This window comes from Leptonychotes weddellii, chromosome 3, assembly GCF_054177405.1.
Source record: "Leptonychotes weddellii isolate Sample4059 chromosome 3, ASM5417740v2, whole genome shotgun sequence".
Taxonomy (NCBI): Eukaryota; Metazoa; Chordata; class Mammalia; order Carnivora; family Phocidae; genus Leptonychotes; species Leptonychotes weddellii.
Genome location: NC_138371.1, coordinates 126647367 through 126671468, shown reverse-complemented (window position 1 = coordinate 126671468; position 24102 = coordinate 126647367). Strand labels below are relative to the sequence as shown.

The 24102-nt window shown below is 44.7% G+C and overlaps 1 protein-coding gene across 7 annotated transcripts in view; it reads right to left on the bottom strand.

Annotated features, from left to right (window-relative positions):
- The window catches only part of LOC102735251 (ecto-NOX disulfide-thiol exchanger 1), a 423233-nt gene that overhangs the window by 9699 nt on the left and 389432 nt on the right, over positions 1–24102 (bottom strand). For 6 of the 7 annotated variants that reach the window (XM_081814955.1, XM_081814954.1, XM_081814952.1 and 3 more), the window contains 2 exons: positions 6895–7001; positions 2212–2821 (listed from right to left, as the gene is read on the bottom strand). In XM_081814955.1, coding sequence (XP_081671081.1) covers positions 2549–2821; positions 6895–7001 — 380 coding nt within the window. In that variant the 3' untranslated portion in view covers positions 2212–2548. Of the gene's footprint in view, positions 1–2211; positions 2822–6894; positions 7002–24102 lie in introns of those variants that run through there. The other variant, XM_081814956.1, reaches the window with a different exon arrangement.

Here is a 24102-nt window from a genome sequence, read left to right as displayed (position 1 = left end):
CCAGTTTGCACCTAAAATGAATGCGGAGTCGCCTGATGATACCGCTGAAAGGTGTGTTTCCCTCAGGCTGCAGGGCCTCAATCCCTCCCCTTCCAGCAGCCGTTTGCAGGGATCCGGCGGAAGCTTGGTCAAAGTACCAGATGGGAATTCTTGTGGTCAGGTGATGTCCCTGAATATGTTGGGCTGAAAGAAAAACAGCTGCCAGCCTTTCGGCGGGATCTTCAGGGCCCAGAGGAATAAAAAAGGTTAGCTGCTTCCCCTCCCCTCTAATTGGTCCTGAGCTTTCCCCCATAAACCACACGTTGCGTTCTCTGGTCCATCTCATTTTTGAAAAGCACGAAAAAGATTCTGAACTCCCAGGAACCTGGCATTTGAACTCCAGTTCTTCCATCTCTTCCCCGGCACTCGGTATAGAACATGCTCCGTGCTGTGTTCATTCATGCCGCTGACCAAGCAACAAGCCTGGAGAACTCAAAGTTCAGCTCCTGCTTAGGCTCTTACCAGATGCCTGGGGGGGAAACCAACAGAGATCTGGGAAGCAGGCTCTCAGTGAAGCTTGCAGAGAGGATCTCGTGTCCCTGCTGAGCAAACAGAACTTTGAGTTCTTCTGCAGCAGAGCTCAGGGGCTGATCCTGGGGGTCTGTGCTTGCTGCCATGGTCTGTAAGACTTCCCATTGGAGCTGACTGTTCTGAGTCATTCTTATTCTTGTCTTCTTCCGAGCAGACTATGAAACTTTACACATTCCTTACTTGGGAAATTGATAACTTGTTTAAAAAGAAATGTCACCCCCAAATTAAAAAAAAAGCCACGGGTTCAAATAAGAATTTCTGATGGATTCAGTTCTTTTCTTCTACACCTACCTTATAAGAATGTTAAAGATCCAAGTTTCATGTAAAGTTGCCCCTCATCTAGAAACTTCAGAAATGATGAAAGCTTTCTTGAGGGGAAAAAACAATTATTTATTTATCAGAAGATCTCATTAAATTTAAGATATTCACATTAAAACTCGCTCTTTTCTTTTGATAAATGAAGGTTTGCCGAATAGAGATTGCTGTCCTCAAATAAGCAAGTCTAAGTCCAATAATCAAGCAGCCCTGAGAAATCTCATATCCACTTAATCAGAGACATACATTGACACATAAATGCTAGGTTCATTTTTCAGACAAAGGATGTATGGCTTCAAAAAATAGTGCCATGGTGCCTGCTTTTATGCTAAGCTTCTAAAAGATTTAAATGAGTGGAATTTGAGGATGAAAGGGAAATTTTCTTTTTTTTTTTTTTTTTTAAGATTTTATTTATTTATTTGACAGAGACACAGCGAGAGAGGGAACACAAGCAGGGGGAGTGGGAGAGGGAGAAGCAGGCTCCCCGCAGAGCAGGGAGCCCGATGCGGGACTCGATCCCAGGACCCTGGGATCATGACCTGAGCTGAAGGCAGTCGCTTAACCAACTGAGCCACCCAGGCGCCCTAAAGGGAAATTTTCTAAGGCACTGGTCCTGAAACTTTAACATGCATCAGAATTTCTGGAAGGATTTAAATCACAGATTGCTGAATCTCACACCCCCAACACCTCTGCCTCCCCTAGAGTTTCTGATTCCTTAGGTATTGAGTAGGACCCGAGGATTCACATTTCTAAGTTCCTAGGTGATGCTGATGTTGCCGGGCTGGGGACCACACTTTTAAGAACCACTACTCTAATGAAATTAAAGTCCTTTCTGTATCTGCCTGATGCAGAGCATTTTCTTGTGATCCTCATTTACGCCCCTGGCCCTCACTAAACCCTGGAGAAACAGAGCGCTCTGACCACTTTGCAATCTTGCTGACCTGAGCATGTTGGGATCTTGATTTTGGCTTCTACAAACACATCAGCAAAGATCCTCTGTTCCTGTTCTTGATTTTGTTAAAGAGCCTGAGATGGGTATTTTAGTCATGGGTACATAAGAGGAGACAGGTCAAATCTACGCAATCCCTCTGATTTTCTTTTTTGGAAATGGTGGCAATTGTGGTCCTTCCCAGGCCCCTTAGACAACACTCCTCTCAGACAAGCAGTCTCCTTGGTGTCTCCCACATCTGAGTGAGCATTTATCTTGCCTGCAATACTGAGAGATTAACATCTAATTTGAGGAGAGAGATTTCAATCAGCCTCTCGGGTCAGGCAGAGCACATAAAGCAAGGTTCTCTCTCAGCTTCTCTCCTTTTTACAACTCAAGGAGTGATACTCCTTTCTTGGTACCAAACTGGGCCACCCCTTTGATTACGGGTTAGGTAACGTTTATTGGAAAAATGTTCTAATTCTCCAGCACGTTGGCTCAGAGGCTAGAAAGCTTCTTCCGGGATTAAACAATTTCCACATAAGAAGCACACTGACTGAAACCAAATTTTATGTGTATTTCAGCATCAGCGGTGGCTGCCACGCTCTGGAAAAGGATTTTTATGGGAATAGGCAAATATCCCTAAGAAAAGTACAACAGCCCCAGATCTACGGATGGAGAAACAACTGGAGCAATTTAAATCATCATGTTCCTAAGAAGGAGTTTAAAGTTCTATTAATAAAAGGCAGAGTCACTCAAAGATGAAAGTTTAGTGTAACTCAAATAAAAGTGAGTTACGTGGCCATTCCCAATACCTACACCCCATCTGAGATCTGGAAGAGCATGATGGTGCCTCACAGGGGTGCGCGTGTGGCGGTCGTCAGCATTACCTGATTCATCAACTCGCATTTTTTTAGTAGGGCTGTCACAATTCTCATCATCTGACATTTCCATTTCTTCTTCGCGGCGGATGCCCATGAGCTGCTCACTTTGAGCGTTCCGGAGCTCCTGAAAGCAGAAGATAGGAGGATGTCAGAGTCACAGACACACGTCAACATACCTTTTCCCAGTGGTCTTTCGGTGTATCGCGACTGACATATGAACGCTTAGAATCTGAATTGTTTCCCTCCCAGACACTGCCCTGCATAATCTGGAATGAAGTTCTGAGGGGTGTAGGGAGTGGAAAGACCCAGGGATAAATCCCGGCTCACCAATGACTAGTCAGGGGGTCTTCAGCAAACTATTTCATCTCTTGAGTCTCAATTTCCTCATTTGCCAAAAAAGGGGATAATAACATCACCTAGTAGGATTCCACAGAAATGCCTCCTGCCATGCCCGGCACACAAGGAGGGACTCCCAGCTAATGATAAGAAATCTGCACGATGGCATTTATAAAAGGCCTTGTCGACCACTAACCCACTGTGTAAATTCAGGAATGTTTCTTCGTCTCTCTTAACCTTGATTTACTCATTGGAATACTGTGATAATAATAGTTTTGAGGATCAAATAAGTTAATGCATGCAAAGCTCCTTAGCATTATGCTAGACACTTGGTTTGCTAAGTTGATAACATGGACCATAAGAATTCTTCATGCAAAAGAGTGCCCCCGCAGGGCGCCTGGGTGGCTCAGTCGGTTAAGGTTGCGCATCTGCCTTCAGCTCAGGTCATGATCCCACGGTCCTGGGATTGAGCCAGCATGGGCTCCCTGCTCAGCGGGGGGGTCTGCTTCTAACTCTCCCTCTGCCCCTCCCCCCACTCACGATTTCTCTCTAATAAATGAATAACATCTTAAAAAAAATAGTGCCCTTACATTGTGTGTGTGCACCCATGCGTGGTCATATGCACACACCATTCAGACATCCAAATGGCAAAATGCAAAAGATGCTGGAGGACAAAATAAAACCGATGCCTTCTTTTTGGCGTTTCACATCATCATGTAGTGTTCAGTGTTTTTGTTGTGATGGCTGTTTTGACATCACTGAAAGATCGTAGGATCATATCTTACTTTGTCTACTTACTAGAGGAGTGACTGCAGTCAAAGAGTCTATGTGAAAACTCACTGTAAAAAGTAACGAGTCACAATAAATTTTTTACTCCCTTGCCTAAAAATCAGGACACTCTAATTATTCATGGTAAGTAATTATATTATTTTGTATTAAACTGAATATTGTGTGTGAATCCTTATCAATTCTGTTCTCTCACATGTACTGTCCTCAACAAAACAAAGAGGAGAAGGACTACATTATTCTTTTTCTCCCTACTGAAATTGAAGTCTCTAAATAAAAGCCGAAGAGTTAAAATAATTTTGCTTTATAATAAATCTCTGAATAACAATAAAACTAAATTATAACACCTAATGTATTAATGGCATGATTTTAAGCATAGTTCTAGTGCCCATTTGATGGATGTGCATATTTCATGGTGCTATAGGTTCTCTGAACTCTCCTCTCTCCTTAGCTCTCTCCTTAGATTTTAACTGTAGTGGGACCAAAAGAAAATTCTGTATTGCTAGCAGTATTTGCACGGTCAACTTTGAACCCTGGGAATGAGCACTGCAGAGGACAGGGAAAGGGGAGGGAGGGCAGAGGGTCAAGGTCCCTGGGAGAGAGGACACCCATCACAGGGAGTCTTGAGAGGCCACCGAGGTGATGGGCAATGCCTCCTCACTTGGCCACGCCAGCCAGTGGAAAGAGGTGCCGATTCCGCCGTAAGTAACACTAGTGGCTCTTGGAGGCGGATGTCACGTGTGATTAGTGGGGATGCTTTTAGCTTGTGTACAGCCAATTTTTCTCCTGACAAAGAACCCCGTTCCCAAAGAGGTGGGCCTGAAAATACTAGAAACAAGGAAAAGTCAGGTGGAAAGAATAAAGGAGGCTGAAAGGGTGTGTTGCTGAGTCCCCACAACGAATGACAAACTGTCATACTGTAACTATTCAGTGGAGAAGAGTGTTGGAAAGAAAAAAAAAACTGGAGGGGGAAAAAAAAAGCCGAGGGTGTTTCCACAGGGTGCCTCTGGTTCAGCAGTAAATCGCTCGTACACTCTCATAAATCTGTAAAGGTGTTGCAGATAATTAACAGATGCTGTACATGGGAACGCAGAAAAAAATCAAGCCAATTACCAAGCTTATACGCAACAGAGAAATCATCCACAATGTTAAATTACCAACTGGTATTTAATCAATTAAGTGACATGTAGGAGAGAAAATCAAAGGTAATTTAGAATTCTATTTCCTAGAATATCAAAAGAGGTGGTAGGAGTGGCAGAGAGGCACAAAGTCCCTTTGCAGGAGCACCTTTCAAGACCACATGCATCCGTTTCTACTGCACCGTGTGTGCGCTGAGCAAAGCAAGCAGGCTTCCTTGGAACAAAGCAGGATGTTTGCATGCCCTGCTCAACAGCGGGGACCACAGCCCCCGTTCCTCCGTTCCTTCGGGGGATGCAGGGCTAGGGGCAGGGGACCAGGCAGGTGGGAAGCGTGATTTAGATCAATAATGGATATTTTCTAACACTCACATACTAATGGCAGCCTTTTTATGCCCAGATCATTAGCATAATGCCACTTGCATTTCCCTTAACATTTCTTTTAATCATGTTTGGTGTTTATGTGAAGGGGAAAAAAAATTAGATAAGCAATTCATAGACCCATCGTTCCCAAATCTGAATCACAGTTTATGGATTTCAATTTGTGTTTTCATAACCCTCGATTTGTATATTTCATCCTAAATGAGGACTCTCTCTCCTCCCAAAAATCAACCTGGACTCAGGGTCTCGATTCAGTGTCTGAGAGAGCAGCAGGTGAGCACCCTTTGTTTTTCTGGGCCCTGAAAAATTAAGGAGAAATCTCACTTCCTCCTTACTCATAATCCTGAGCATAGGAACAGAACTACATCAGTCACCAGCCACCTTCTTAAGTATTTGTGAACAAAATAAAAAAATGTCCTTCTTAACAATAAATTGCACTAGCATTTTAAGTGTCCCATTATTGTGAAGTCATTCAGTATTCGCTATAGTGAGAGTGATAATAAAGAATTCATTTGGTATTCATGTGGATGTTACATCTAGTTGCCACTGGTATTCAGCTGTAATTTAGCATTAGTTAATGGGCACTTAAAATGCTACCCAACTGACTGATATTATAGTACTTTGTGGTTCCTCAAACTCCATATAAAACACTTATTTTACAAGTGTAAGCCCAAATCGTTAAATAAACAAACCTTACCTTCTATAAGTTTGGGGATTTTGAAAGAGGGGAATATCATTTAGAGAACTTTAATATTAACATGCTAGAGATGGAAAGGCATCCAAATGGAAAACATTCTCTCATTTTAAAAAAAACAAACGAATAAGCAAACAAAGATAGTATACTTACTTTTAAATGACAGGTTCAAAGCGTACACTACACTGTGGAGTTAAAAGTAACAGCTGTACGACCAATGACTAATGACACATTCTGATCTTTCCAGGTGGCAAGGAAGGTCAAGTTCTGGCCTCTTTCCTCGGGGGTGGATACTCACACTTCACACACGCATTGCTGCAGAAGGGTGGACCCTGGCTAGCCTGGACATTTGCGCCCCCGGGGAAAGACGCTCTGGAGAGAGCTGTTACCTACCCGGCTGGCTAGCACATGGGACTAAGGCATTGTTTACGGTGGGAAGGCATAGAAGAAAGGCATACTTGCCGTTTCTAGCCCAAAGAGCAAACCATCATCATCACGTTGCAGAACACTGAAAAAAAAAACCCCTCCGTATTTATTTAAAAAGCCAGTTTTCTATTTTACGTTACACTTTTCTTCAGAATAGGCAGGCAAAGTGTCTTGGCTTATTTCCGAGCTCTTTGCCATGAATGGGAGATGCTTTTCTCCCTTTGCAGGGGTAGAAAAGCACTCTGTTTTCTAAGCATTAAGTCAGCTGCTCTTTTGGATAAGGCACAAATCGGAGCTGGATTTGGAGCTGACGGTGCGACAGGACAATGGCACAACAGCTGCCCGTTATAACAAAAACCCGAAACGTCTGCAGCCACACTATTCTCTGCCAATCCAGCTGTGTGATGGCGGTTAAAAAGTAATAATAAAGTCACCAACCTCAGAATGCTTTCGCCAAATGTCTATGTTCTTGCGCTGAGCTTTCGAGAAATGGTCCCAAGCTTTTTGTCTGGTAGAAGCGTTGAAAACGGCCACAATCTGCTCAACTTTGGTGAACAAGGAAGTCAAACAAGACAAGTAATTTATGTTGTGATCACTATAGGGAAGCAAAGCAAAGACACTAGGAGTCTATGGATGATGTCACAGTAGAAATAACATCATCAATATCCATCCAATTTGTGCCTTTTTGTACTTACATTTTAGCAAGGTTGGGGAGGTCTCCCTTCAAGTCTGTCTCCATAACTTTAGGTTAAAACAAATTCTAGATACAATTGGAAAGAGTTCATGGGCATCTGCTTCCAAGCATTCTGCAGCTCTTGTTTAAAAATGTGACTTGGTATGTCTATATACCTAGATCTATAGATACAGATCTGGTGTTGGCATACAGATCCAGATATATGGATAAAGTAATGCCTGGGTTGGGGGCTTACAGGTGAAGCCGGGGTGGAGTGGCTGAATGAGGAAGAGCCAAACACGTATCTTTTTCTTTTTTGGTCTCCATCTCAAGGATTCAATTGCGCCCTCCAAAGATATTACTATGTCCAAGTTCCAAGCTGGGGCAATGAGTAGTTGCTTCATACTGCCCCTCAATCGCAAGAGCCATTTTTACTCCTTGGCTCCTTTCTCCTTCCTGCCCCTCCCCCTCCCAGCCCCTGCACCCAGTGCAGTCAGCCCTCCAGCCTCCACTTCAAGACAGACCAAGGCTCACCCAACCAGCTGCACAGGCATGCAGATGGAATTTCAACACCACGTGGCGCCCTCTGTAGTTCATCACGACCACATACCATTCTGTTCTGCCATTTTCACTTTCATAAGGCTGCCCTCCCAAACCTTTTGAAGTCCTAACTCTCTCACTTTGACTTCATTTAATACTTTTGTACATTTAGCATATTTAGTACACTCCCAGGCAGAGTGCTACTGGAATGATAAAATGTTGTGGGGCTGTGAACAAAGCTATATAGAGAAAGGGATGAGCTCTTAGGAGTGGATATTAGGGGTGGGGCCAACCAACTGCAGATCCAATCTTGCTTATTCAGTTATTGATCTAATAAGCATGGGATTAAGGAAATTATAGCACTGAATTAACCATATGATTAAACCTGAATTTTTGAATAGTTAGAAAGGCACAGTTAGAATTAGCTTCTCATGGGTGCTAATACTCTATCTAACATAAGTTCTTCTTAAGTGATTCCCAAGGCTCTATTATAAAAAAAGGGCATCAAAGCTCTTCCAAATCTTCCAGGTGTCCAAAGTATGGCAAAGAGTAACAGAATAATCCCCACAGAAGAACAACGCCTGGTGCCACAATTTTAAAAAGTAGCTCACAAAATAAACAAGTGTGTGACGGAGCAGAGGAGGAAAGTAGATGCTGTTCACTTACCATATCTTATAAGGCTAATGAGCAACCACTTCCCAATCAACGCATAATTTTCACAGAGGCTTTGATGTTTATTCTTTTCTACCTTGAGAGAATCCCAACTCCAAACCTCCTTATTTATCAAACTTTATCAGCAGGTCACATGATGAACTGGTTGCACTCAATTTGTAACAGAAGGACGTGCTATCACCTTCACCCACACTCTCCATGCGTACATGTGGCTCCGTTCCCCGACCTCGTCTGGAGGAAGTCACACATTGTGCTGCTCTAAGTGCTGACGCTCACCTGACCACCAGCTCCCAGGCCTCTGCTGGGCTCCACGGCAGCATAGCGGGTGGAAGAGGGCTGGTGTGACCCCCCGCCCGGACTTCCAGTTGTTTCGTCTGCATGCAGGCTGGGGTCATGGAGGACTTTAAGCTACCTTCTGCATGGGCAACACAGAGCAGTCAGCCAGATATGCAGTGGTGAAATCCACGGTCAGGTGAGATTATCTGGCAGGGGTGGTAATCATGAGACTGTTACAGAGTAACGGACTCCACTGCTTTAAGTGTAGAGCTTTTTAACAGACATCATTTAGAAGAGTGAGAACTGTGGTATCCACAGGGGAAGGGGCAGTAAAGATTGAGGCCGGGTATTTGGGTGGTGATAGTCAAAATGCTGCGATCAATCAAGAAAGGCTGTTAATAAAGGGGATACACTAGAGAGAAAATCCCCTGTTCATATGTGTGTGTGGAATAGGGGGAAGGTAAGAGAGGCCAGTAATACCTATGGAAGCATACAGAAGGGAAAGCACTTAGAAGAAAGACCCAATGGCCAAATACCACACAAGTTCAAGGGTAAACATAGATCCTCTAATATCTACTCAAGCCATATACCACTGCAGATGTTTCCTGTCTGAGGCAAGGTGCCTCGTTATTTAGAACATGTTGTTACCAGATCCCAGGGCATACTTTCAATTCAACCACCCATCCATCCATCCATCCATCCATCCTTTTATACAGCGAACATCTGAGATCCTCTAATTACCAAGCACTCGAATGACTGCTAGAAATATAATTAAGACAGTGCTTGTCCTTGATGAGATCACAGTCTCTAGGGAGAAAGAAAGATAAGCAGTTAATTATCCTATGCAAAAGAAGTATGGATGAGGGTATGGGGACGCAGTAACTAACTCAGTAGGTGGAGTCAGGAAACACCCCCCCCAAAGAAGGCATCATTGTTGCTAGGTCTTAAATGACGAATCAGTGCTTGCTCCCCAGTTCAAAGGGTGGTATGGAGTCATGAAAGGACATTGTAGGGTTGGGGCAAATGCTGGGTGAGGATGGATCAGGAAGGACAGTGGATCCTAAGCCACTGGCGAACTTTATATTGTAGCCCTAGGACACACATCTGAGTAGGATTTGTTTGGGAGAAATGATGAAGGCTTGAGTTAAAACAGGGCACAGAAATAGAGGCAGGAGCAAGGAGTCACTTGACGGAGTGAGTTGAGTACAAGTGGCTGACCTATTATGAGGAAGGAGAAGGGGAGGCAAGGATGGCTCAGGCTCGGGAAGTACATCGGAGACGAGGAGGACAAGCCCAGGCGGAGGTCTGAGAGAGAAGGTAAGGAATTTGCTTTTGAACATGGTGAACGTGACATGCCTGAAGGTCATCTAGAGAGAGCTGAAACACATACTGGGGGTTCAGAAAGAAGTCAAGACTCAAAAGAGACAGGCCTTAAATTTTCTGGACTATTCTCAATTTCAGGCAATTGTGTTCTTTTCAGTACGGTTACGAATTAAAAGCAAAACTAAAGGTGGCTAACTTTATACTTCTTAGTAAGTTTTATACTTTCTCCACACATATTAACAAATAATGAAGAACCCCCCAAACACCAAAAACTGTGGAACTCAGCTTAGGTTTAAAAAGTACTCTCACAGTGTTTCCAAGGCCCAGAGTACTTCTCTTATGTCTGCACAGACTGCCCCCAACCAGCCATTTGTCTTGCAAATGAGAGTTCTTGGGCACATAAAAGGACTCAGAAAGAGTGCTTGGATCAGCAGGAATTCATCATCATTAGGGAAAAACCACCTCAAAGAGTATGCCTTAATGAATGTGATTCAAAGACAGCAGATTTTCAAAATCATAAATCAGGACAACTGCTGGCGGTGATATCATGAATAAAGACCGTTCACTTTTTTTTTTTTTTATAAGATTTTAAAAGAGAGCGTGCGCATGAGTGGACGGGGCAGAGGGAGAGGGAGAGAATATCTGAAGCAGGCTCCAGACTCGGGGCTCAATCTCATGACCCTGAGATCAGGACCCTGAGATCAGGACCTGATCTGAAACCAAAAGTCGGAAGCTCAACTGACTGCACCAACCAGGGGCCCCAGCATACACTCTTCATTGTCTCCAGCAAGGAACACCAAAGAGCAAGTCCATGAATTTGACCACCACTCACTACTTCTGGTATATAATTCACACCACTTGTCCTATACACAATAAAACTACAAGTGGTTACTAGCTAAATTGAATGTTTAAAATTCTACCTAAGGGGCACCTGGGTGGCTCAGTCGGTTAAGTGTCTGCCTTCGGCTCAGGTCATGATCCCAGGGTCCTGGGTCTGGCTCCGTGCCCAGCTCCATGCTCAGCGGGGAGTCTGCTTTTCCCTCTCCCTCTGGGCTCTCCCCCTCTCTCAAATGAATAAATGAAACCTTTAAAAAAATAAGTAAAATTCTACCTAAAAGCTCAAGAGAAGAGAGAGTGAACAAGATGGCCTTGGCATTTGTTCAAAAAAGCAGCAATTCAGATCAACCCCAACCAGTGTTGGGAGCATCCCTAGTGGGCTAGAGACTACTAGCTCCGAGGCCCCACTGGAGCCTGGATCAGCTGTACACTTAAGTATTTTTGAAATACTATCAATACAAAGAGATCAGTCAGAAAATTTAAATCTACCTTCACACACCTTGCAAATTTCCCCCAGCCCACTGCCAACTTCTACGTTTTAAATGTTTTGCCTAAATTAGGTTATTTGAGAATCATGAAAAAATTAAAAGTGACTTTTCACCAGTATGTTCGAATGTCCGTCTTAGATGTCATACTAGAGTCGCTAACATAGATCCAGCAGGTATAAGTGAACCTAAGGGAAGGATAATAGAGCTTTGATGAAATTGCTAATCACTCTTGGCAGCTTCAAGCCCCCTGTTAAAAGATAAACTGAGGTCTGTTAAAAATTTGAAGAGTTTATTTGAGCAAAAATCGGTGGAATCAGGCAGTGCCTAACTGGAAGTGGTGAGGGGCGCTCCCCTGCCTGGCAGGAGCTAGAAACAGGCTTTTCTAGAGAAAAGGCAGAAGCAAAGCAAGGAAATCATGGATTGGTCACCGCTTCAAGTCTAGTTGGCTGCTTGTGATTGGTTGTCCTTAGGTTTTGATTTTGTAACTTTTAGGCATTCGTAGGCTTGGATTTGGTTTGCTTATGTATGCCACCACCACATTAGGGCCACTCTGTCTGGGGTTTTCCTTGTTTAATTAACTGAACATCCTACTAGTGATTATTCATTCTCTTGTCCGTGTGTATGTAAAGAGACCCACATAATACACACGCGTATATGTATACAGTCTTCAGAATTTTTTTTAAAGATTTTATTTATTTATTTGACAGAGAGAGACACAGCGAGAGAGGGAACACAAGCAGGGGGAGTGGGAGAGGGAGAAGCAGGCTTTCTATAGAGCAGGGAGCCCAATGCGGGGCTCGATCCCAGGACCCCGGGATCATGACTCGAGCCGAAGGCAGACGCTTAATGACTGAGCCACACAGGCGCCCCCAGAATTTTTTTTAAAAAATCCATAAGACTAAGTAATTTAATTTTTTTTTTTTTTTTTAGTACTTTCCTCCACCTCAAAATGTTTGGACATCTGCTGAGTTCAGAACATACTTCTCACTTGAGGGAAGACTTTATAAATTATCTTTAGAAGCACTTAATCTTCAGTCTAAGGAAAGGAAAGCTCAGAAGAGGACATCCATTTACCCGGAAAAAGGCCACATTGAAACAAGCTCTCTGGGAGATGCCTGGGTGGCTCAGTCAGTTAAGCGTCTGCCTTCGGCTCAGGTCATGATCCCGGGGTCCTGGGATCGAGTCCCGCATCGGGCTCCCTGCTCAGTGGGGAGCCTGCTTCTCCCTCTGCTTGTCGCTCCCTCTACTTGTGCTCTCTCTCTCTCTGGCACATAAATAAATAAAATAAAAATAAATAAAATAAGCTCTCTAGGAAGGAACAGAGCATCAAGCATAAAGCCTCAGATTTTGGGGCTGCACAAGGCTCCTGAACTCTGAGCTCTGGGCAGAAAAGCCTTGGAAGCAAGAGGAAGGTTGTGCTCCTCTGAAGAACACAAACCCAGACCTTTCTCTTCCTTGTCCTCCCGTGTTCTTCCTCAGAGTCCCTGCACTTCCTGTATCTTGTGCTCCAGCTAAATAGCTGCAAAAGAGCCTTCAATCCCTTTAGTGGCGCAAATATCTGGAGAAACTAAGTCCTTACAGGCAGAAGGCTTAACTAAATAAAGCATCTCAAGCAAATCTTCTAAGCTCAATTTTTGTTTTTAATGTTATCTGGGCTCATCATAGAGCCTAGGTCTAGAGGGTTCCGAGGAAATTTGGTTTTCCTTTAAGGGATAACATTTTTCCACATCCTCTATGAATAGCTCAGAAAAGATGTTCAAAGAAAGGCACATAACTAATGAAACAGTTGACCTCTCCTCCCTGGCTTGTTACTGTTGCTTTTAAATCCTAAAAGCTAGGGTAGAATTGATGAGTCTTGGCTCTGGACTGAAAAATTATAACGGAGGAAATGCAGTAAGTGATTCAGGCTCTCAGGACACCCGGAGGAGGAAGACAAAGCCAGAAGGAGGAGCAGTTAGTGTTGGGCACGGACAGGGGAAGCTGCGAGAAGAGATTCCCAGAGAGATCCCTGCCTACTCACTCTGGGTCCTGAGCACAGAGGAGCCTGCCAGTCGGCCTGGCAGGAAGCCCAGGACATAGAGAATTAACACGGTCAGACCCATACATTAGGGAGGCATGGACTGGAATTTCAAGTTGAGGAGGAAAAAGGGCACTCTGCGGTTTTCTCTGGAGATGAGTGAAAAAGACCATTGCTGCATGACGCTGTGAATCCATTACAGCCCCGTTAAACCTGAGGCCACGACACCATGGGCAGGCGTCACGTTTCTTAACTTCCTGGCTAGATGAGGCCAGATAGTTGCTTCTTTTATGGGGATGGGGATGGAGACAGGAAGAAAGAGAAACATGGTGATCAAATTATAAAAAGGAAAGAAATAGGATGTTTGCAGCCAATTTCGAGTAAGCAGGGAATGGTGATATGATTCAAATAAATGGTAAGATATTAGGCGGATAGTGACTTAAGCTTTGTATAAATCCTGATACATTTCAGGAGCTGTAGATCCCCTTATTAATGCATCTATTCAAACATTTTGAGAAGTATCAAAACAAAAATCTATGAGAATATTACAATTTTAATGGTTCCTTACAATACGCAGCTTTTATTAGGCTTTTAAAATCCAGTAAATCCCCCTGCCTAGATCATCCCTATTGACTAAATAAAAGTAATAGATGTATATAAGAAAAAAGGGATGAAACAAAATGTAAAAGGCTACCTTCCCATCCTGGCTCCCTCCCATCCAGTTTTTCTCTTTAAAGGTAACCACTTTTAACAGATTCTAGCATCTCCATCCAGAGAAAAACCTTATGCATAAAGTATAGACTGTGTCTATTTTTCTATGTACATCCTTTCTTTCTTTACACACAAGTGCTGATATTATATACACTGTGCTCAAACTTGTTCTTTTCCACTTAACATATCTTGGAAATCTACTGATCTGTAAAAGGCACACTTCATTTCATTGTGCTTCCCTTTATTATACTTCACAGATAATTGTGTTTTTTTTTTTTACAAATTGAAGGCTTGTGGCAACTCTGTGTCCAGCAAGTCTACCAACATCATTTTTCCAACAGCATTTGTTCACTGCATGTCTCTGTGCCGTATTTTGGTAATTCTTGCAGTATTTCAAACTTTTCATCACTATCGTATTCGTTATGATGATACTGATCAGGGAGCTTTAATGTTACTACTGTAATTGTTTTGGGGGGCTGCAAACCATTTCCACGTAAGATGGCAAACTTAATCAATAAATGTGTGTGTGCTGACTGCTTCACCGACTGGCTGTTCCCCCATCTCTCTCCCTCTCCTGGGGTCTCCCTAGTTCCTGAGACCCAACAACATTGAAATTAGGCCAGTTAGTAACCCTACAATGGCCTCTAAGTGTTTATGTGGAAGGAAGAGTCAATCAATGCGGCAAACTTCATCGCTGTCTTTATTGGGAAACTGCCACAACCATCCCAGCCTTCAGCGAGAACCAACCTGATCAGCCAGCAGCCATCAACGAGGCAAGACCCTCCGTCAGCAGAAAGACTGTAACTCGCTGAAAGCTCAGACGGTTAGCGTTTGTAGCCACAAAGTATATTTATTTTTATTTTATTGTTTTAGAGAGGGAGAGAGAGGAGCTTAAGCGGGCTCCTTGCCCATTGAAGAGCCCGACACGGGCTCTTCAATCTCACGACCCTGAGATCATGACCTGAGCCAAAATCAAGAGTCAGATGCTGAACCGATTGAGCCACCCAGGTACCCCAGCCACAAAGTATTTTTTAATCAAGGAATGTACGTTGTTTTTTTAGACGTAATGCTGTTGCACACTTAATAGACTACAACAGTGTAAATATACCTTTTACATGCACTGGGAAACCAAAAAATTCATTGGACTCACTTTATTGTGATACTCACTTTATGAGCTCGCGGTATCTTTGGGGTATTCCTGTATTAATAAGGCTGCAATGAACATCCTCAGACATATCTTTTGACATTTTTATATAAGTGTCTTTATAAGAAATTCTTAGCAGTGGAACAGATAAAAGAGTATCTGAATTTTAAATTTTTGAGAGCTATTGCCAAATTGGGCTCCAATTTCATGCCCACTAAGTATTTTTCAGATTAACTGGAAGTTGGTACCTTTTGATGCCCTTCCCACCCATTTCCTGTACCCCTACCCTCTGCCTCTGGCAACCACCAATCCAGTGGACTGTTTTAACAAGCTTTCCAGGTCATTCCAATGGTGAAGCTTGAGAACCTCTCATTTAAAACATTATCTCATTTAAATTTCCCAACAACCCTCTGGGGCTGGTGCTTCCGTAATGCCCATTTCACAGATAAAGAAACAGATTCACAGAGAGGTAGAATTACTTGTCCAAGGTCATATACTTAGCAAGTGGTGAAACTGGGAATGGAATTGTATCCGCTCAACTTCAAATAACATATATCTGACCCTGGAACAATGCGAGGGTGAGGGACACTGACCCCCACCCCCACCGCCGTCAAACATTGCATTCAGCTTTTGACTCCCCCAAAACTTAATAGCCTCCCATTTACAGCTTACAAAACAGCTGATTAACACATAGTTTGTATGTTATATGTATTACATACTCTATTCTTACAATAAAGGAGGCTAGAGAAAATGTTAAGAAAATCATAAAATACATTTACAGTACTACTGTACTGTATTGAAAAAATCTGTGGACCAGCACAGTTCAAACCCATGTTGTTCAAGGGTCAACTGTATTTATAAACATTCGTATATGGATTTATACTATGGGCCAAAGTCTCATGAGCACTGTGGAATGTATCATGCCAGGCACTGTCCTAGGTGCTGGGGACAGGGTGATCCACAGATGCTGCTGATTCTTGCAGCCCTGGGGGGAGACAGCCACAGACAGGACTGAGTCACAGGAGGAGAAGAAGCCTGCAGAGAGCACCAAAGGAGGCAGGAAAGGTTTGAAGGACCCCTGGGCCAAAACTTTAAGACATGTAGAATTTTCTAAAAGGAAGAAGCTAAATAGTTGAGATTGTTATGGGGCAGGAAGCTGACTGACCCCTCTCCAAAAGTATACCGAGGAATCTGAAAGGCAGTGAAGAAGAAACAGTGTCTGCAAAAGGGCCCCTACTTCTTGTGTGTCTACCAGACTGGAACTGGCTTCCCTCCGTGTGTGCCCTCAGCACACAGTCATCTAAAATCCACTCCGCCCTACTTTTGTTCATCACTGTTGTTGGATAATAAACCTCAGCAGGGGAAACCTGAGGAGGTGGGGCCCAGCTGAGGGAGTGCTTTTAGGAATCGACACTGTGGGGCTGTATGTGAACACGAGCCAGGAAGGAGAGCGAGGAAGCCCTTGTTGTGGGTAAAGTCCTAGCTCCACCACCAAGCAACCGTGTGGCCTGAAGAAAGCCTCTATGTTTGAGGCCCAAAGGAAAGGGGGATGGACGAGCCATTTCTAAATATACACCCCAGCTCTGTGATCCTACAGAAGCAAGCTTTTTCCGCAAAGAAACAGGAAATATTTTTGGTTTTGCTGGTCATACAACTACCCTGCTAGAGAAAGTGTCTACAAACCTAAGCAGTTTATGTCCTTAAATAAAAGTGGCTACTTTTTCATGATCCTCCCTGGGCACAGTTTTCCTTTGCTTGAGCACAGACACCAACTTGTACTTCCTTTCTCGGTTGCACAGAAGAGTCCAGAATACATCATCTCTGCATTAAAATAACTATACCGACACCTCACTTTTCCTCAGATCTAGTTTGAAAGTGACTTGGCTTTAAAAAGTTTTTGTGAAAAAAAAATGTTTGCACGCGGATTCTTTCCAAAGTAGCTCAGAGACGACTTCCTCATAGCCTGTCCCCTCCTTCTATATCCCACCCCCCACCTCCTCCTTACCACTTGGCGGTGGCTTCTATTGCAGTCCCTACAAGTGGGCTCATATAAAGATAGCAGGGTTTCATCTCTAGCTCCCAAAAGTTCTATCTTTTCTGAATTGCTGTGCTCTTCACTCAACACATACTATGTTAGCTCTTGAAATCTAGCCTTCTACAATTCCTTATTATTCCAGAGTGTAAGGCTTAATTTCTCTCTCTTATTTTGCTATCAGTAAAACATTTTTTTTCATGTTATTATCGTAATGGTATTATTTGGCTCAGTACATATATTTTCAGTGAGACTGAAAGAAGAGAGACCAAAAAAGGCTCAACTCACATCTGGCAGGCTTCCAGTATCCTCTCGTATTGCTTTTGGTATTCTGTGAAATAGAAGGTTCTCTGCTCATTCTTGATTTGAAAGTTTTTATAAAAAATATTTTCTCTGGACATTTATTCCCTGAAAGCAAATAGGTGTTTTTTTTTTTTAATGAAAATAATGCTTCCAGAACTTAAAACACTGGCAAATATAACCATCAGTATGATTTGAAGGAGAAACAGAAAACCTGCCGAGTTGCTAAAGCAGTTAAGGGGAATTTTTTTCCCATGGATGAACGATAGCAATGACGACCACAGACACGGAAAACATTTTAACACTTCATAAAATTCCTTTCCGACAGCAGGAACATAGAAGCCAAACTTCCCTTGGCAGAAAATTAAAAAAAAAATGTTTAGCTGAGATGTTCTTAAGAAGTAAATGGTTTCAGAAAGAGCTTTTCAGGCAGAAGAAATGTGGATGATGACACCCATCTGCCTGAAAGGGGGGGGTCACGGTCCACAGGAAGATCAGAGACCCCTCATCTGTCACTCCAGCGCTCTGCGCACTGCTGGGTGCTTAACAGGGGCCCAATAAGTATTTGTGGATGAATTTCATCATTTGTTCAAACACCTGAGGCTTTTACGATTTTAGTCAAGAAAACAGATGAGGACGTGACAGAGGAGACCGGTTAGGGAAGGCGCAGCCTCCCCAACAGGAACCCTGACCTGTCTACAGTGTGCAGCACCCCGGAAGGGTGCCACGCACACACACTCAGGGTTCAAATGTGGCTTGAAATTTGCAGTGCTGTCCTGCAGACACGACCTCCAGAGCGAGGCAGAAACGGGGAACACGCCTGGGAGGATACCAGCTCCACTGTTCTGTGATCAGCTAAGGAGCTCTCGGCATCCCGGCTGGGTCCCGGTAGAGAGGCTGGCTCTGTTTCACATACTCAGAAAAAAAAGGATCAGAGTCATTGACATGATAAGGACTGCAGAATTTTTGGAATGGCAATGGGCTTTAGGCGCGGGGGTGGGGTGGGGGGTGGCTGTCTGGTCAAACCCTTCCACTACTGAACAGACGGGGAAACTGAGACTCGGGATGCTCAGCAGACTGTCCTAAAGTCACCTGGCTAACTGATGGTCAAGCCGGGATTAGAACCAGGATCTCCTCAGGCCCAGTCAACGGCCTCTCCTCTGTTTGCCGTTTTCAAGATCTAAGATGAGGGTGGCGCTGTTGCCTATCACAAACGTACAAAGCAAATTTGCATGGTAGTTCCAAGCTTTCCCATCTCCAGGTTAAAGTAATATTAATAAGAGGACTGGGATAGCACTACTGCAAGGTTCTCAGCTGAAGAATATTCTGCGTGTTCTACTTGAAGGAGGATGGCATGCTGGAACAAAGTCAGCTGAGATTATGGTTTATTCAAAAAGCCCAACATTTAGAGTATGTCTTACAGTTTCTAGGCTCTAGCCCAATTTCCCATACCACCTTCATTTCCATCTATGATGTTGACCAACAGCCAAGAGTTGTACTGAGGTCTCTGATAGGCTGCCGGGAATTGTGCCAGACCTGGGCGGGGCGCAGGGAGGCGGGAAAGGGGACCAGTAAACGGCCTCTGTGTCTCTGTGTAGCCTCAAGTCTTGCTAGAAGAAAAAACGAAGACCCCACAACCTGATGCACATAAGATAATGAGGAAAGAATGAAATGCTCAAGGGGGTAGGGGCCGTGTTAATAAGTATCGTAGAAGGGGGCACCTGGGTGGCTCAGTCCGTTAAGCGTCTGCCTTCGGTTCAGGTCATGATCCTGGGGTCCTGGGATCGAGCCCCGCATTGGGTTCCCTGCTTGGCTTTGAGCCCCGCATCAGACTCCCTGCTCGGCGGGAAGCCTGCTTCTCCCTCTCCCACTTCCCCTGCTTGTGGTTCCTCTCTCGTTGTGTCTCTCTCTGTCAAATAAATAAATAAAATCTTAAAAAAGAAAAAAAAAAAGCGCCGTAGACGGCAGGAGAGGGGGCCAGGGCCACGAGCTGCACCAGGAGCACGCGTGACCGAGGCTGGGCTCCGGTTCCGGCCTGGGTCCGGGGAAGACGCTTGAGGCGAGGGAGGTAGCGTAGGCACGGCGTGGAGGGGGAGAGAGGGCAGTGCTGGAGGCAAAGGCTTCACTTCCTAACCAGACAGCAGCATTTGCGTTCCGTGTGAAGCCAGTGCCGACTACCACCCAACACTCCCTCAGCTCCGCCCGTATGCCACAGATTTACAGCTATAATATCCTCCTCTGCTCATTTTCACTGCTCATAAACACACACATAGGCAAAGCGGTAGAGAGCTAACCGTTCAGGGGGCCAAGAGTCCTGGGTTCTGATCTGCCCGTTAACTGCTAAATGACCAAGGCCTGTCACGTCTGCTCTAGAACTTGTTTCCTCCTCTCGAAAATGAGAGGCTATGAAACAAAAGATCTCTGAGGTTCCCCTCCCGCCCTGACATTCTATAGTTTCTACTTTCCAGTCCTGCTCCTTGTATTTATGGCACGTGTTCTTTTTTTTGTTTGTTTGTTTTTTGTTTTTTTTTTGTTTTTTTTTATGGCACGTGTTCTTAAAATTAATATTAATCAACCCTTCTCCACTGCTTTCCCAATTGCCTTTCCCCCATGTTACTCCCTTACTTCGCTTCTCTCTTACTGGGAAGCGTGTTGGGGAAGTACCAAAGTGGGGATATCATGCAGTGTTGAAATGTTCATTAGATGAGTGTGTGTTGTAACAAGGCATGCACAATTGATCATCTTGGCATGCATATTAATAATTGAATGCTGTGGTACATGCTTCCTGAACTTTATAAACAGCTCCTCTCTGAGCTTTGAAATGACAAGCTTTGCTCGTAACTGAAAAACTGAAAGTGGGCGGGCCTACGGGGAGTGCCTATGAAGTATACATTTTTAAAAAGCAAAGAAGATCAAAACCCCAATGTCTCCTGGTCGGGAGAACTGGGGAAGTTTCCTGCCAAATGGACAGGTTAAGAAATGACATAAACATGAGTCAAGGATGACCTAAGGATAAGATGACATAAGAGTGAGATGATTCACCTGTGCTGACATTTTTTTTTTCTCTTTCTTCTATATCTAGCAGATGAGATCTGCCCAGCTGGCCGGAAAAGATGAGAAAGCCCCAGCTGCCACACCAGGATAGATGGCGTCCTCAACTAACATCTTTCATAACTGCACATCTGTGGTCAGAAGTAAAAAATGATCCCAAACAGAAGTGAATGGATGCTGAACTCCCCAAACTCTTGGTTGGGTCAGGTGCTGCCCCTTGATGCTTAAAGCCAAGGAAGGCTTAGCTTCGCTTAGCTCTGCTTAAGCTTAAAGAGCTTAAAGGTTCTGGGGTGAAGACCAGAGATATGAGAAAGGTTAGAAATTAAACAAATATTAGCAGGACTGAACATTAACAAGGCTGGAAGGTAACTACCAGACCTTGACGTAAACCTTGAAATACATCACAACTTTTTCTTTATGTTATTATTCATGGCTCTTGATTTCTGTTCCCCTTTGAACAAATGCTATCTGCTCAAATATGAAAGCAAGGACAAATATGACAAGCAAAGCAAGGATGGGTGCATCTTATCCAGTCTAATGGACTAACACTTAATGAAATTTCCCTTCTCCTATTTCCAATAATATCTATCTAGGGACCCAACTTACCATGCTGGGAGCTTTGCAAACATGTGCCTGAGCTTTTCTGGACGTTGTCAAATGAACCCTCCCTTCAGGACACCAGGCCAGCTCCACCTGCTGTAATAAGCCAGCTCATCAATATATTTGCTTTCAAATTGCCTCAGAACCATTTCCTGACCCTTGTGGCTTTCCAACGGAGACCACCATGGGATGTTACGGAGAAGGGTGCTGGCGCTGTGGACATCTTTTATGAGGGAGGGTGCACTCAGGGTTACTGCCAAACAACCAGATCTCCAGCCCCTTAGGAGAAAGAAAACAGATGCCATTCCTGAATTTTCGTGCTTAACAATCATGATCTAATTCTAAATGCGAAAGCCGAAATGTGATTCCTGCGGTGTTTTCCAGAAGTATTAATGTGGACGAATGGGGGTGTGGCTGGTTCTGCTTTTGGAAAATGCAGTGAGTGTGCCAATCACTGTGGACTTTGGCAGTCATTATGTTAGAAGCTGCCCCATGTACCGATGCCAAGCTCACCCCGCCATACTAAAGGGAGCTGGGATAAGTGGAAAATGTGGTTGACACAAACAGACGTAACTGCATCAGACATGAAAATAGATGTATTTAAAATTCAAAGGGTGTTGAAATGTGCACACACATAGCAGCTTAGCCAGGTTACTGCTGCCATTGTCATGACGAATGGTCGGCTTTCGTTCCCCTTTGCAGCCGGGGAGTAGTCATCTTTGTAAAAGCGCGTAGGAGGGGCGCCTGGGTGGCTCAGTCGTTAAGCGTCTGCCTTCGGCTCAGGTCATGATCCCAGGGTCCTGGGATCGAGCCCCGCATCGGGCTCCCTGCTCGGCGGGGAGCCTGCTTCTCCCTCTCCCACTCCTCCTGCTTGTGTTTCCTCTCTCGCTGTCTATCTGTCAGATAAATAAATAAAATCTTTAAAAAAAAAAAAAAAGCGCGTAGGAAAGAATGGAAAATTCTGAGGTTGTTCAGTAAGACACGCAACCTTCCTGTTCTCCCTCCAAGACTCAGTTCCAGGTCACACTCACATTTAAGGTCTCTCCCATCTTGAAGTTGTTCCGAAGGGCCTTAGCTACCAAGGCACACAATGACCCCTCAGGCCCTCTGTGGCTGGGATGGGCACAACAGCACTGTGGGCTGTCAACATCAGCTGGGACTTTTCATCTGCTCTGCTGGCTGCTGAAACACTTCCCCAGAAGCAAAGTACAGGGCTGAGGGGGGCCTCTCACACAGCAACAGGGAGATGGGAAACGTGGTTACAACTGAGAAATGCCAACATGAAGTTTTCCGTTGACTCTTCCATGCGGACTCCCCTAACACCCCCTGGCCTGCTACCAGGGGTCTGGCAGAGCGCAGCAATTACCAACAAAGACACAGCTAGTGAGCTTTCAGACGTGCTGGGTCACACAAGCAGAGTTGAAGGCCCGGGCCCCCCGGACTGTGCTGCCACCCACGTCAAACCACTCTCAGAGGGCCCTGGGAACTTCTGAACTGTCTCAGGCTTCCTTCCTGCCATCCTTCCTATTTACTCATGTGCTCACTCACTCATCATCCTGAGTCTATGTTCCAGACACTTGGTGTGCATGCATGACTAATAATCAAGAGCAGACAAATCATGACATCATTGCATATTTTGGTTAAGTACTCCGAAGGACCTCGAACTGGGTGAAACTACTGGGGAAGGGTGAAGTGGAAAGGTCTCCTGAAGGGTGGGCTTTCGGCCAAGACCACAAAGCACGGGGAGGATTCATGCACGCAGGGTGGGGAGCAGTGCACATCAGACAGAAGGACAGAGGTGCAAAGGCTCAAGGGTGGGAGGCAGTTCTGACAGGCTCCGCAGCGGGGAGGCCAGTGGGGATGAGGCACGGCGTGTCAAGGGAAAACTGACGCTCAAGAGGCAGGTCTGGAGAGCTTGTAGTCTGGGGAGAGTGAATATTATTGTAAGTGCAATGGGAAGCTACTCAAGGGATTTAAGTGGGGAAGACATGATGTGAATTATATTAGACGATGTGTGAAAAATAGATTGAACAAGAATCAAAGTGGAAAGGGAGGGACTGTATACGGCAGAAACTGCACAAAGCCTCCCGGCAGCCCTCCTCCCCTCCTTCCTTCCTATGAGAGCTCCAGCTTTATTCTGGGAGCAACGGGCCCACTCAAAAAAGGGTATTTCCTGCTTTCCTTGTAGCTAGGCATGGACACGTGTAATAATTCCGCACAACACGACACAAACGGAAGTCTGTTGAGGATCTCTGGGCAAGTTTTGCTGTCTTGCCCTAACGGCACAAGCCTATCCTCTGCTTTTTCCCTTACGTGATTCGAGCGCGTAAAAAAACCAATGTGATGGCAGGACCAAGGGCAGTCGTTCTCGACCATCACCTAGGAAAAGCTAACAGCCTCGCGGACACCTCAGGCCTGACAGCCCTGCAGCCCTGCAGCCCTGAACCTGCGCCTATACGCATCTACAGCCGGGTTTTACAGGTATGAAGAGAAAAAAAACCTCTTTTTTTTTTTTAATTTTATTTATTTTTTTTTGAGAGAGAGAGAGAGCGCAAGTGCACAGAGGGAGAGAGAGGGAGAAGCAGGCTCCCTGCTGAGCAGGGAGCCCGATGCGGGGCTCGATCCCAGGACTCTGGGACCGTGACCTGAGCCAAAGGCAGCTGCTTAACCGACTGAGCCACCCAGGCGCCCCAAAAACCTCACTTTTTTAAGACACAGTTGGGTAGGGTTTTCTGTTACTCACAGGTGGACACCAGGCCTCACGGACGCACCAGGCCACTGCCATAGTTCAGGCAGCCTGCACTTGAATGCTGGCAGTTAAAATGAAGAAAAGTGAGTCGTTTTTGAATGCTGACACAATGGGATTTCCTGATGGCCTGAATACGGGCTTTGGAGGAGGGAGATGATGAGGATAAAAATTACTTGTAGGATTTGGGTCTGAGAATTCCTTAAAATAGGAAGGAAAAACCTAAAAAGGAATGG